At 39.1% G+C, this 13,701-nt stretch overlaps 1 protein-coding gene and 1 long non-coding RNA gene across 2 annotated transcripts in view; one reads left to right on the top strand and one right to left on the bottom strand.

Annotated features, from left to right (window-relative positions):
- The window catches only part of LOC124261676, a 29,122-nt gene extending 18,522 nt beyond the window's left edge, over window positions 1–10,600 (top strand). The window contains exons 2-4 of the long non-coding RNA XR_006894391.1: window positions 1,345–1,491; window positions 9,683–9,763; window positions 10,257–10,600. This is a non-coding gene — a long non-coding RNA (uncharacterized LOC124261676). The remainder of the gene's footprint in view (window positions 1–1,344; window positions 1,492–9,682; window positions 9,764–10,256) is intronic.
- LOC124261674 (unconventional myosin-Va-like) overlaps window positions 1–13,094 on the bottom strand; it is a 164,673-nt gene extending 151,579 nt beyond the window's left edge. Inside the window, 1 exon segment of the mRNA XM_046696023.1 lies at window positions 12,832–13,094. Coding sequence (XP_046551979.1) covers window positions 12,832–12,858 — 27 coding nt within the window. The 5' untranslated portion in view covers window positions 12,859–13,094.
- Window positions 13,095–13,701: the final 607 nt, after the last annotated feature.

The following is a 13,701-nucleotide window of genomic DNA, read 5'->3' as shown; positions in this document are numbered from 1 at the left end:
GCTAAAGCACAGTTCAACGAATGTTGCACTTTAAATGGCTGTGCAACCCTCAAAGGATATTAAGATTTTCATGGGTCATTACAGGATTTTACGAGCCAGCTTGGGTTGTACTGAGCACATATACAACAGAATGTTCAGTGTTGTACATGTACAAACAGCTCATAAATCCCCATACAGCCAACTTGCGACACATGCCCCAAATTTATCATTATGAGGATATGTTAACTACAAGGCTTATTTTCGGCAAAGTGTGCGCGTCACAAGTTAAATCTGTCGTGTTACAGCCTTTATTTTTTCAATCCACGGTAACGTGACGTGACAAGAAAAAGAGACATCATATTAAACGCTATGCCATTATATTTGTAAAGTCTGTTCAGTCAACTTGAGTATGTTTTCACAAGAACTTGACATTTGTTTGTTTGTTTAATTTCTTGAAGCTGCACTCCAGGCCCATGGTGAAAGTCACAAAACAATCTGGACTAGACAAGCCAGGGATTGATATTATGAGCTCAGATCCATGCAACAGAAATCGACGAAATAGCAATAATAAAAATAATAATGTTAATATTCATATTGTGCTTAATGAGACCCGTGAAGATCCGGGTTAGAATGTACCTTCAGTAACCCATGCTTGTCGTAAGAGGCGACTAACGGGATCAGGTGGTCAGGCTCGCTGACTTGGTTGACACATGTCATCGGTTCCCAATTGTGCAGACCGATGCTCATGTTGTTGATCACTGAATTGTCTGGTCCAGACTTGATTATTTACAGACCGCCGCCATATAGCTGGAATATTGCTAAGTGCGGCGCAAAACTAAACTCACTCACTCACTTGTGCCTAATGATTGATATTATGAGCTCAGATCCATGAAATTGAAATCGATGAAATAGCAATAATAATAAAAATAATAATAAAGTTAATATTCATAGTGTGCCTAGTGATTGATATTATTAGCTCAGATCCATGAAATTGAAACCAATGAAAGAGTAATATTCATATTGTGCCTGTTCAAACAAATTGCTCAGACACTGAGGCAGAGGCACGAAAATGCAATAAATCAAGCCACAAAGTCAGACTACGATCTATGACATGTAGAAGAAGCTTGTGTTAGAGCCTGGATTGTATTGCTGAAACACCCAGCTGTTACCTTGATAAAGATATTCAGCATGTTTACCTACATACACCTGATATACCTAACTCTATAGAAAGTGATCATGTTTCATCATATTTAAAAAACATTCGGAATAAAATCACATACGATTTTTCATTTTTTTTTCCATATGCATTGCAGTCACAAATATTCTTAGGTGTTACGCTGACCTCCAACCTTTCTGTCACCATAGAAACGCTGTTCGTGTCTACACTGACAACAGAGTCCACAACAGCGGAGATGATCGCCTAAGTCTGTCAACAAAGCAGTCCTGCACTATGTCAAAGGTTTTCATGATGAATCACCTCATAATAACCGTACTCTGCTTGTCTGAATGCAGGTAATTTTGCTTCACTCTATTCGCAATAATGTCAAAGTATTTAACTATTCAGGTCATCATTACTTCAATATGTCAGTACCTTAAAATAAACTGGTCGCTTACTTTGTTATTGGGGGCGGGGGGTAGCCTAGTGGTTAAAGCGTTCGCTCATCACGGCGAAGATCCGGGTTTGATTCCCCACATGGGTGCAATGTGTGAAGCACATTTCTGGTGTCCCTTGCGGTGATATTGCTGGAATATATCTGTAGCTCTGTGTGTGATGATGTGAGGAGTAGAAACGACGGCATCGATACCGGTGAATTGCTTTTTTGGCTTCACAGAAATTATCATTGAAATGTTTCAACCTTACATGACAAGTTTGTTATTTTAATTTCCTAATATTAAACATAATGTCTTCATGAGTATATATTTGTATTAGTTACTATATATTCATACATTCACCTGTTAGTGTATTCATTCATTGTAGCCCTAAACATCACCATCCTCGATAATCTCCAGGGTATACGTTATGATAAACCTCCACTAGACCCTGGATGCATCTACGGCTCCATGATTTTATTACCTCCCTTGGCTGGCTTTTTATCCAATCAGGTGTCTACGCTGGTAAGTTCAGCGTACCAATCACAACTCACTTTGGCATTACCAATCACTACAACGCACTTTCACTTCTTTTATCTAACCGATTAAACTTAACAACATAATTGTTGCAGAGGTACTCTGAAAGAGGTAAATAGAGTTCTTGCATATATTTTATTAGGGTTCAGACCTGTCAATTTGTCTGTATGACTTCCCCCCAAATCTGAGTCGCACTGCGAACAAACCTTTACAGCTGCGACCGCTATTTTTGTTGACACCCGCAAGCTCGGTTTTAACGGCGGCTACTGTAAGAATGTGGAGCCAGTAAAGGGAGGTAATAAAATTATCAGGTCGAGCCATAGATGCATCCAGGGTACTTGTGGAGATTTTATCGGAACGTATACCCTGGAGCTTATCGAGGATGAAACATTACATGACATTATAGAACAAACTTTCTGGATAACAACTTCTTTTTATTCGTGAGTGCACTCACGAATAAGAAGAATTTGTTATCCATAAAGTTTGTTCTATATTGTACTTCCCAACTTCTAAAATGCCACTCAAAGAAATTACATGACATGTTTGTTATTTTATTTCCCCTATATTAAACATAAAGTACTTATGAATATATATTTGTATCACTTACTAGAATGTAATCAGTTCCTTTCTGCCATAACATATTGTATTCGTTTCATTGTGTATTCATTGTAACCCTAGCATTATTGTATTGCGAATGTGTATAAAATTGATCAATCTACAGTCAGCAGGCTAGTCGTTTGGTTGTTAATGCTGCACTCCACAATATTCCAGCTATATGGCAGCGGTCCGTAAATACTCGCGTCTGGACCCGATAATCCAGTGATCATGAGCATCGATCTACGCAAATTGGGATATGAAAATATGAAACAACCAAGTCAGCGAGTCTGAGCACCCAGTTAGTCACCTCTTACGACAAGCATGGGTTGCTGAAGATCAATTCACCTGGATCTTCATGGGGACAAGCATGGGTTACTGAAGATCAATTCACCTGGATCTTCATGGGGACAAGCATGGGTTACTGAAGATCAATTCACCTGGATCTTCATGGGGACAAGCATGGGTTACTGAAGATCAATTCACCTGGATCTTCATGGGGACAAACATTGGTTACTGAAGATCAATTCACCTGGATCTTCATGGGGACAAGCATGGGTTACTGAAGATCAATTCACCTGGATCTTCATGGGGGCAAGCATGGGTTACTGAAGATCAATTCACCTGGATCTTCATGGGGACAAGCATGGGTTACTGAAGATCAATTCACCTGGATCTTCATGGCTGGTCACATTTGTTATCAGGTGGGTACACAGGTGAGGTGATAGGTTTCATCAGAGCTCCAGATCATTTTTCAACATCAGGGGTACGTACTCCTTACTTTTTCAATATAGGAGTACTGGAAAAACTTAAGAGTACATTTAGAGTACTGAGTGGAAATTAATGGAGTATCAGTAATCTTGTGTTCCGTTTCATATATGCACCACAACATTGCTGCTCTTGTACAAACAGGTCAATGAACAGTAAACCAATACTTTTTCAGATAAATATGTCTGTAAATGATTCTAAGACCGTACACCATTGCTGTGGTGCGTATCTGCGAAATTTTCTAACTTATTTCCTACCGTATCGTGCATATTTTTTATCCATAGATACGCCAATACGGCCCTTATCTGGAGTCCTGTTTCATGTTCCATGTATACTCATCAATGCTCGTGTCAATCACTGGATTGTCTGATCCAGGATACTTACACTACAGACTGATAAGAACACCGGAATACTGATTAATGCAGCATTAAGCAACAAACAAACACATCATCATGGTCAGACTTAACAATCGGGGTTAGAATTGATCTTCAGCAACCCATGCTTGTCTTAATATTGACTAATGGAATTGGGTGGTCAGGCTTGCTGATTTGGTTGACACATCATTGTATCCCAATTGCGTAGATTGATGCTCATGTTGTTAATCACTGGATTGCCTGGTCCAGACTTGATTATCTACAGACCGCTGCCATATACAGGGGTGGAAATAACTTTTAAATTGCTAGTGTACTTCGGTACAGTGGCACACATAAAATCACTTGCTCTGATAATTTTTCCACTATACCGGCCGGTTTTCTTGTTGATTTTTTAAATAAACAACATTATTAACATTGGAAATCAACTGGACACCGGTACAGCGTGATATATAAATTTGCTTGCCCGACAGAAAAAAAAACTGGACTCGGACTTCGGGCAATGGGTTATTTCCACCCCTGCATATAGCTGGAATATTGCTGAGTGCGGCATTAAACAACACACCACCACACATAGACTTAAAAAATCATAATCATCAATTTGACTACAAAGTTCTCTTAATGTATTTATACCTAGAATTACAATGTCAAAACATGTAAATAATCCTTCAAACCACAGACTAATCAAGTCCATCAACCATCCCAGGTATTGACCTACAGGTATTGATCCTAATTAACAAGGTATGTTTTGCCTTGCTTCAATATACAAGGGCCAAATCCATGTTACCTCGTTAACATGTTGTTTACTGTTTTGATTAAGAGCACAATTAACACTATTGTAAGTCTATACACAAATTCAAGGTCATACAGATATTTATCACCCACAGCTGCTGAATTTCCATGCTCAGTTGTAACTAAGTTGTTACCTATCAAAACCATTCTAAGTAGATCATAGTGGATAAGGCACTGAGTAGAAAACCACTGTGTTAAGAAAATGTTTTAAGTTTGCTGAGGAGAGAGCTATTGTTTTCATAACGAAGGGTGATCGGTTAAATAACTCAGCAGATCGTAGGAGGTTGGACTTATGTTAAATACTGAGACCTTACATGTAAGGGTCATATCTATTCTCTAAGTACGGGTGTATTTTTAGTTCGCAAAGTGCCTACACATCTTTTGTAGGCAACTTGGGATGCAGGCACATTGGGATGTAGGCACATTGGGAATAAAACCTGCTAATAGCACCCACAGCCTCTCTAATAGCACCCACAACCTCGCTAATAGCACCCACAATCTCGCTAATAGCACCCACAGCATCGCTAATAGCACCCACAGCCTTGCTAATAGCACCCACAGCCTCTCTAATAGCACCCACAACCTTGCTAATAGCACCCACAGCCTTGCTAATAGCACCCGCAGCCTCTCTAATAGCACCCACAGCCTCTCTAATAGCACCCACAGCCTTGCTAATAGCACCCACAGCCTCGCTAACAGCACTCACAGCTTCTCTTGTAGCACCCACAGCCTTGCTAATAGCACCCACAGCCTCTCTTATAGCACCCACAGCCTCGCTAACAGCACCCACAACCTTGCTAACAGCACCCACAGTCTCGCTAATAGCACCCACAGGGTCACAAACAGCACCCACAGCCTTGCTAATAGCACCACAGCCTTGCTAACAGCACCCACAGGGTCACTAACAGCACCCACAGCCTTGCTAACAGCACCCACAGTCTCGCTAATAGCACCAACAGTCTTGCTAATAGCACTCGCAGCCTCGCTAATAGCACCCACAGTCTCGCTAATAGCACCCACAACCTCGCTAATAGCACCCACATGCTGTCATTATCACCCCTGACAGGTACAACAATGATGTAGTGTCACATCAATCCATATTTAACAAGAGTCATCACCTAATCAACATAATCATTATCACCCCTACTCGAACCTGTAACAATGTTGTATAACATTACAACGATGCCTTAGGCTCTACACAGGTGATATACACATGATATATCATGCCTCAGGCTATTACTTAACCATCAGCACTAAATCCAGCAGCTGAAATCAAAATACTTGTCAATGATTCACACAAGAATGTTGATTTCTTTGGTTGAAATTGATTACCAGGAAGAGACTGTCCTCCGTCCCTTCACTAAAGCTATCACTCTTCAGGCACAAAGCAATTGATTCATTTTGTGACATTCTCAAGGGATGGCAGCCATAACTACAAATCCGAAACAAAACATTCGCTCAATTTCCAGACTGGCCGGATTATTCTGACACTTTACGACCAGTGGGAATATTGATGAATCTAAAGTTTCGCAAAAACTTCACAGGATTGTGCTTCATTATTCTTGGGTTCTTCTAAGATAATTTAAAATATAGATGTGGGAGGATTTAATGACATTGTCAAAAGATGATTTTTCAGCCTCACAAAAACATCTGAGAAAATTAATTTTAATAACAAAATTGCAATTTTGGAAATTCTCCAAATTTCACAAAGAAACATGTTTTCAGGGTTTTACATGATGCTGAAATGAACATCCAAAACATACAGATGTACATAATGGATACAGAAACATAGATGTGCAACATAGTGAGGTATATATACAAAAATAACATTCATAAAACTAAATTCTTAACAAGAATTACAAAGGTCCTGTAATAAAAGTTATTCAAAGTACTGTGATTCACAATATATACAGTACACTACACCATTCAATACTTTACAGAACATTTCCTGCAAGGTCCTGAAACATAATAACTGGGGGTTCCTTTGACACCACCAGGAAACCCTGCTCTTTCATCATTAAGATTATTTAAAACATAAATCTCATCAAATAGGACTAATGTTAAGCCTATACAACAAAGCCCAGGAACACACCACTCTGACCACAAGGCAAACAGGTCCTTAACTCAGTGATGATAATCTGAGTCGGACTTGGAACATGAGCCATCCTATGATAATACACGGGACACATCGGCTGTGGTAATTATCCAGAGTTAATCTCTCCTTTGATCTGAGTTCAGCTATACAAGTCTTATCACTGATGTTCCGGCAATAAAGGCTTGTGTAACACCTCTGAACACAATTTACAATTGAAATTAAAGGGTTAAAATTAATTACAGATATAAAGGGACCTCCTGGGCCCCTGAAGTCTTCAATGGTATTTGGATGAAACAATGACCCCGAAATCTTTTCCTTGACTTTAAAGCTTACTTTCGACCACTGAATGGTTTTGTATTGGTTTTTTAAGAACGGACAGTATTGGCTTTTGGTGTTGTTTCTTTGTCTCAGATGAGTTGTCAGCCGTCCCAATTCATGCTAGCCTGCTAGCCCGAGGCTTTGAAATTGTGCTGAGGTCAAGTGAAAATAGTGCAATAACATTCTGTGGTTTTCGAATCCAGCCTTGCTTGGGACCTCTTAAATCTTTTAACATAGGGTTATGACAAGGGCGTCTTGACCATGTTGACCGTAAAGATGACATAGAAAAGTCTTGTGTTGATTTTCTTATGAGTGACTAAGAGTGAGTTTTACACCGCTTGTCGAATATAGCCATATTTTAGCAATATCATGGTGCAGCCAACCAGAATGACCTTCATTCATTGTATCTAACTGGGGAATCATTGTATCTAAGTGGCGAACACTTTACCCAGTAGGCTACCCCACCGCCCAGTATTTCTGATGTTCCCTGGCATAGTACTGCTGGAATACTGCTAAAGGTTGGTGTTAAAACTAACTCACCGCTTTTAGCAATATTCCAGCAATGGCCCAGCGCCTTATTTTCGAAGCTCTCTTAGCGCTAATATAGTCGTAAAGTGGCATACATTAACATTAACTACGACTATCTTAAGCTAAGAGAGCTTCAAAAATCTAGGCCCAGGGCCCCAATCCACAAAGTTAAATGTTATGTTACCTGTAACCTGTCGTAACTGTATACTGACTGAGTGAGTTTGGTTTCGCAACGCTTTTAAGCAATATTCCAGCAATATCACGGCAGGGGACACCAGAAATGGGCTTCACTCATTGTACCCATGTGGGGAATCGAACCCGGGTCTTCGGTAATGAATAGCGCTTAAACCACTAGGCTACCCACGGCCCGTAACTGTAGAGCTTATCATAGGTTAGCTACGAATATCATTGGCATCTTACTGAACGCTTTGTGGATTGGAAGCCAGGACATCAGGAATGGGCTTCACACATTGTACCTGCGAGGGAAATCAAACCCTGTATTTGGCGTGACAAGCAATGCTTTAACTACTAGGCTACATCACCGGCCCCTTAGGACAAATAAATATATAGTGCAATGATGTCAGTATGTTATTGTCAACCTTAATCCACAACTTGCCTCCTAAATAACACGCTGGCCATGATGTAAGGTTAATCTGCTGCTGCAGTATAGAATACAGGCTATGGGGGTCAATCAATACATAATCACTATCTCTTGTCCTAGACTTACGTAACACAGCACCGACAATACTGTAATTTGTTGCTTAGCGTGTAGGAGGTAGGGCTGGTTAAAATAATCGATAATCGGAAATATCGTTGATAGGAAAAAGTATTAATGGTTGTCGACATGAAAATTGTGGTACAGGTTTTACGCGACGCGCAAATTCGCATCCATGCACAAATGTAGAGAATGGACACAGAATAAAAGTTCACTGTGTCCAGAGTGACGCACAATATTATTCACTGTACCCACAGCACATCTATGACTGTGTTAAGTGTTTGGTTGTTTCTTTCAGAGCAGTTACATGCATAATTTCACCCATCAATCCACATGATCAATGATTCATTCCAGGCTCTAAAGAAATGATCAAAACATACAGTTCTCTACACCGTTACTTCACAGGACCCTCGTAATGTCTGCAAGAGTGAGTGAGTGAGTGAGTATGGTTTTATGCCGCTTTTAGCAATATTCCAGCAATATCACGGCGGGGGACACCAGAAATGGGCTTCACACATTGTGCCCATGTGGGGAATCGAACCCGGGTCTTCGGCGTGACGAGCGAACGTCTTAACCACTGGGCTACCCCACCGCCCCAATGCCTGCAAGGACGGTTAAAAATAATAATTAGGGGTCCCCTTAACCCCCATGTTTGTGAGTCGAGGTAAAACCCTGGCGTTATCAATAATATCTTACATTACTTTCCTGATCGAAAAAAGTTTCAATTTTCTCACATAATATACAAATTTGATACTTTATCCATGGTCTGCTTCTAAATTATGTTCAGGAAGAAATATGGAGAGCCTCATGTGAAAGGTTTCTGGGGATCGTTCTATATCAAGATTCCCCGCAGGGGTTGTGTCTGGAACACTGGAAATAACAATGTTATTGTTGTGGGCAAAGCATGGAGTAACACAATGACAGGTGTTGACCAAGGACCCCTGGATTAAGGAAAATAAAAAAATCCAAATTTTAAAGAAAATATTACTTTTTCATGATGCACAACTTTCTGCATCCTCAAAGATTTAAAGCATAAATATACCATTCAAAAAAAGTAGGGGATATTGGTTTTACAAGATTGATAAATGCAAATGATGAGGCCAAGGAGGAAACAGATGATGAAGAGAAATTAAGGGAAAATGTGAAAATATATTCCATTCCTTTGGAAATGTTTCATCTGTATGGATATATATATTACTTTTTCCCATATGCATTGGCATTGCCTAGTGGTATGTTCACAAAATGGAATATCCCCTATTTTTTTTGAATGGCATATTTTCAGTCCAGTCTCAACTTGAATGCGTAGCAGACATATGTCATCGTATCCCAATTGTGTAGATTGATGTTCATGCTGTTGATCACTGGATTATCTGACCCAGATTTGATTATTTACAGACCGCCGCCAAATAACTGGAATACTGTTGAGTGCAGCGTTACACAACATCAAAACCAAACCAAATTCTTCCGTGACAATGAGTGAGTGAGTTTAGTTTTAAGCCACACTCAGCAATATTCCGGCTATATGGCAGCAGTCTGTAAATAATTGAGTCTGACCAGACAAATCTAGTGATCAACAGCATGAGCATCGATACGCGCAATTGGGAACCGATGACATGTGTCAACCAAGTCAGCAAGCCTGACCACCTGATCCCGTTAGTCGCCTCTAACTGAAGATCAATATTCTATTAATTTCTAACCCGTACTTTCACGGGTATCTTCTGTGACAAACTGTCCTGAACCTCTGTAGATAGATGCGTAGCTATACACATGCGCAATAATCAAGCAGCACCTGTTTTTAAGTACGAAAACACTGCATGTTGTTGTGTGCTTTGAATATGAAATTCTGCGTATTTAATACAGTAATTGTAACATACTCTGATTTAAAAACAAAGAAAACAAAAAATGAAATTTAGTTTCACTCTGAGACGAGAGGAATCTGTTGATCACTGGATTGTCCATTCTTTTACAGACCAGAACCATAATATTGGTGAGTGTGGCGTTAAACAACCAATAATGGCGTTAATGATTAATGGACACGATATTGTGTGACCAGTATAACCTGCATTAACCCCACTGTTGTACCTGCTACTGGCGCCAACAAGACAACAGTGACAGGTGAGTGTTGTGTTTGTTGAAGGGTTAAACTTAAAGGCCAGACAATCATGGCTGCCAGCTGTTAAGGGTCATCAAGTGCACTGAGTCCCCCCTTCCTGTCTGGATCAGTTTAAACTTCAGTAGTGCATACATTTCTAAGGATAATTTGCATGTTAGCGTGTACATTTAATTCCTTAATTTGTTAGCTTGATATGAGATGAGTTAGTGAGTTTAGTTTTACGCCACACTCAACAGTATTTCATGTATATGGCGGTCTGTAAATATTCGAGTCTGGACCAGACAATCCAGTGATCAACAGCATGAGCATCGATCTATGCAATTGGGATCGGTGACATGTGTCAACCAAGTCAGAGCCTGACCACCGATCCGTTAGTCGCCTCTTCGACAAGCATGGGTTACTGAAGATCAATATTCTAACCCGGATCTTCACGGGTCTGATATTGTTGGAATATTGCTTAAAGGCAAAACCATACTCTCACTACTTTAAAGGGTTGAATATGATATGATGATGAGATGATGATAAAATATTGTTTGGACAGATGGAATATCAAAAAGTTTTGAATGATATAAAGGAAGTCATTTACCATCCTGAACATGTCAACAGTTCAAGAAACAGGATCTAAGTGTATGCATGACTATTATAATGACAGGATTATGAAAAAGTTTGAAATGGCTGTGTTTGGGTTTTGTTTAAAGTTGGACAATATTTCAGATACATACTCAGTGTTCACGAATGATGTTTCAAAGTAACAGGACATTGGGTCCTGTAAATTTCAGGTGTCTCTCTGACCCATTGAAAATTCACAGGACCCAAAGAATAAAATTAAACACACATATCAGGTTTAACATTTTGTTATAATTGGCATTAAATTATTAACAAGGTATAAGATTTACAAACAGCAGACAAGTGTCACATGTCACATATAACAATTTTGGTCAAAGTCGTTGTGAAATATACAGTCAGAAACTGGTGCCGACGGGTTGTAGACTTCTATCAGTCCTTTTCTCGAATCTGCCAGATTTGTCAGAGGGTCAGACACTATTCGTGAACACTGCATGCTCGATTATTTACATAACTAGAAAACTGCTGAGAGTAAATAATTAAAATTTTGTTTGTTTGTTGCTGAGGTGACTACTAGGATTGACTGCTTCCATGCAGCTGGAATACTCTGCGGCATTAAACATCAAATAAAACAAACAATTTTGTCAATCACTTAAATGTCTGGTAAAGATTTTGTTGTCTACAGACTCATGCTGGAATATTGCATCAGGACAACAAACAAAAGCAAACACACATAATCTTGTAAAATTACTGAATTAGCACAATTAAAATCCATCAACAATATTTTCAAAAATGTAAAGTTTAAGACTATTCATTTCATTGTATTACTAGACTACTTATCAGTTGAATTCTGTTCTGTAATTTTATACATCCTGGTTGTATTCATTTCCTTTCAAACTCAAATCCAATTGATATGACATGAAATTCAAAACATCCTTGTTACAACTGTAATGTCTAACATTAAAGATTTATTGGTCATTAAGTCAAATACGATAGGTGAAGATCTCAAAGGATTTCACCAGAGACAATATCAATATAGCATCTATATGGCGTCAAAGCAAAGATCATTGTCCTTAATTCAAAATTATCAATGTATTTCATTATTGGGTTTCAATATGTTACCGATATAGATACAAAGGGTGTGTGTTGACACATAATTCCCTCAACCCTTTTCATTCATATCTACCATGGTCATTAATATTATGCTCAATCGTCACATCATATATTTGTTTACTGTAGGCTTTTTCAGTGAGAACATAACCGTGACAGTGGCCAAATCTTCTTCATCATGTTAAACATTGTTTTGATAATCAACTGGGTTTCCTTTGAGAATGAAAGAAGAATATATAACACATGTAGACATGCCTTCACATTTTGAAAGAATATCGAGAATCGTCTGTGCAGATCGAGGAACCACAAACACTGAAACTGACCCAAGCCATATCTGCCCCTCCCATTTCCATTATAAACATTCCCCATTATTGATCAGGCCAATGTTGTTGGTAAATAAATTACTACTTGGGGCATTTCCAGCATTTCCATAGGTAGTCACGCTCCAAGATTTTCAAAAATGATCAGATGGCAACAAATGTACCCCTGGGTCTTAGCAACAACAAAAAAGATTCAAGTCGTGATCAATGAACAATTATTTTCCTATGTGTGACTATATATAATGCCAAATTCACATTATTGATTTGACATTATGGTCAATGAACGGCCATATTTCTACAAGCTGTCCGCCATCGAAATCGTACGATCTTTGTCAGTTACTTTCACAGGCTGTCAGATCAGTCAATGTAGATTTAGGCAGGTGCCCGCCTGTCGACTTGACCAAACAGGTGTCCATAATTATTTCAACGCCCCTTACCTTGCAGTAAAGCTCCGCTGCAGACATAGCGAAGTGCTTCTCAACGTAATCTATTGAAATCTCCCTTTAGATCATCATCATCAAGCAATCCTCCATACATTAATACCGAAATATTATCACTGCTATAAGACATAGGGTTTAGAGGTGGCAGCCATCTTAAATCTTGAGATCTTCATTTCCGCCCACCTTCCGACTTTCAAAGGGAGGTAATTTGTCATTACCGTGACTCATCGAGGTGACTTTCCTGGGCGGTGACACGCGTTCGAATCTACAGTGAGCAATAAAACAATTTTAGTTGCATTACGAATATGCTATCTGACATACACAACAGGGAAATAAATGCAAGCTACTCACACGATTCGAAATGATTGCGATATTACACATTAAAATTCAATTATATTTGGAAATAGTTTTAACGGATGATTGGAATTTATCTGATTCCAAATATTATTCAGTTTCTAACGATTATCGGGGAGGATTGGATGGCAGAATTTGCTGTCAAGAGTTGCGTCCCTTGGGAACACCACGAATTTCGGATAGGACCCAACCCATTGTAAATTTCCGGATCCGCCTATGTAACCTGGAATACTATCACAAGCAGCGTTAAACCCAATTTACTCACTAGCTAACCCGATTCAGTAGCATAATAGAGAATAATCAGAATTCGTGTTGACAGTATTTAAATACAAAATCTCTTTTACGAGCAGGATGTTTCATACCTTCTTGTGTGATGATTGTCAAAAGGATATCCCAATATAAATCGTTAAAAAATAACACAATAATGTTTTAACATAATTACAGCTTCATTTTCACCATCGTCATGAGAGCTGACTTTGCATTACTGTTTATTTCATGAAACATATCTCGGGC

This window comes from Haliotis rubra, unplaced genomic scaffold (assembly GCF_003918875.1).
Source record: "Haliotis rubra isolate DU_JTF1 unplaced genomic scaffold, ASM391887v1 Scf803, whole genome shotgun sequence".
In the NCBI taxonomy this organism is placed as follows: domain Eukaryota; kingdom Metazoa; phylum Mollusca; class Gastropoda; order Lepetellida; family Haliotidae; genus Haliotis; species Haliotis rubra.
The sequence above is the reverse complement of the archived record's forward strand: the minus strand, read 5'-3'. Positions and strand labels throughout refer to the sequence as shown.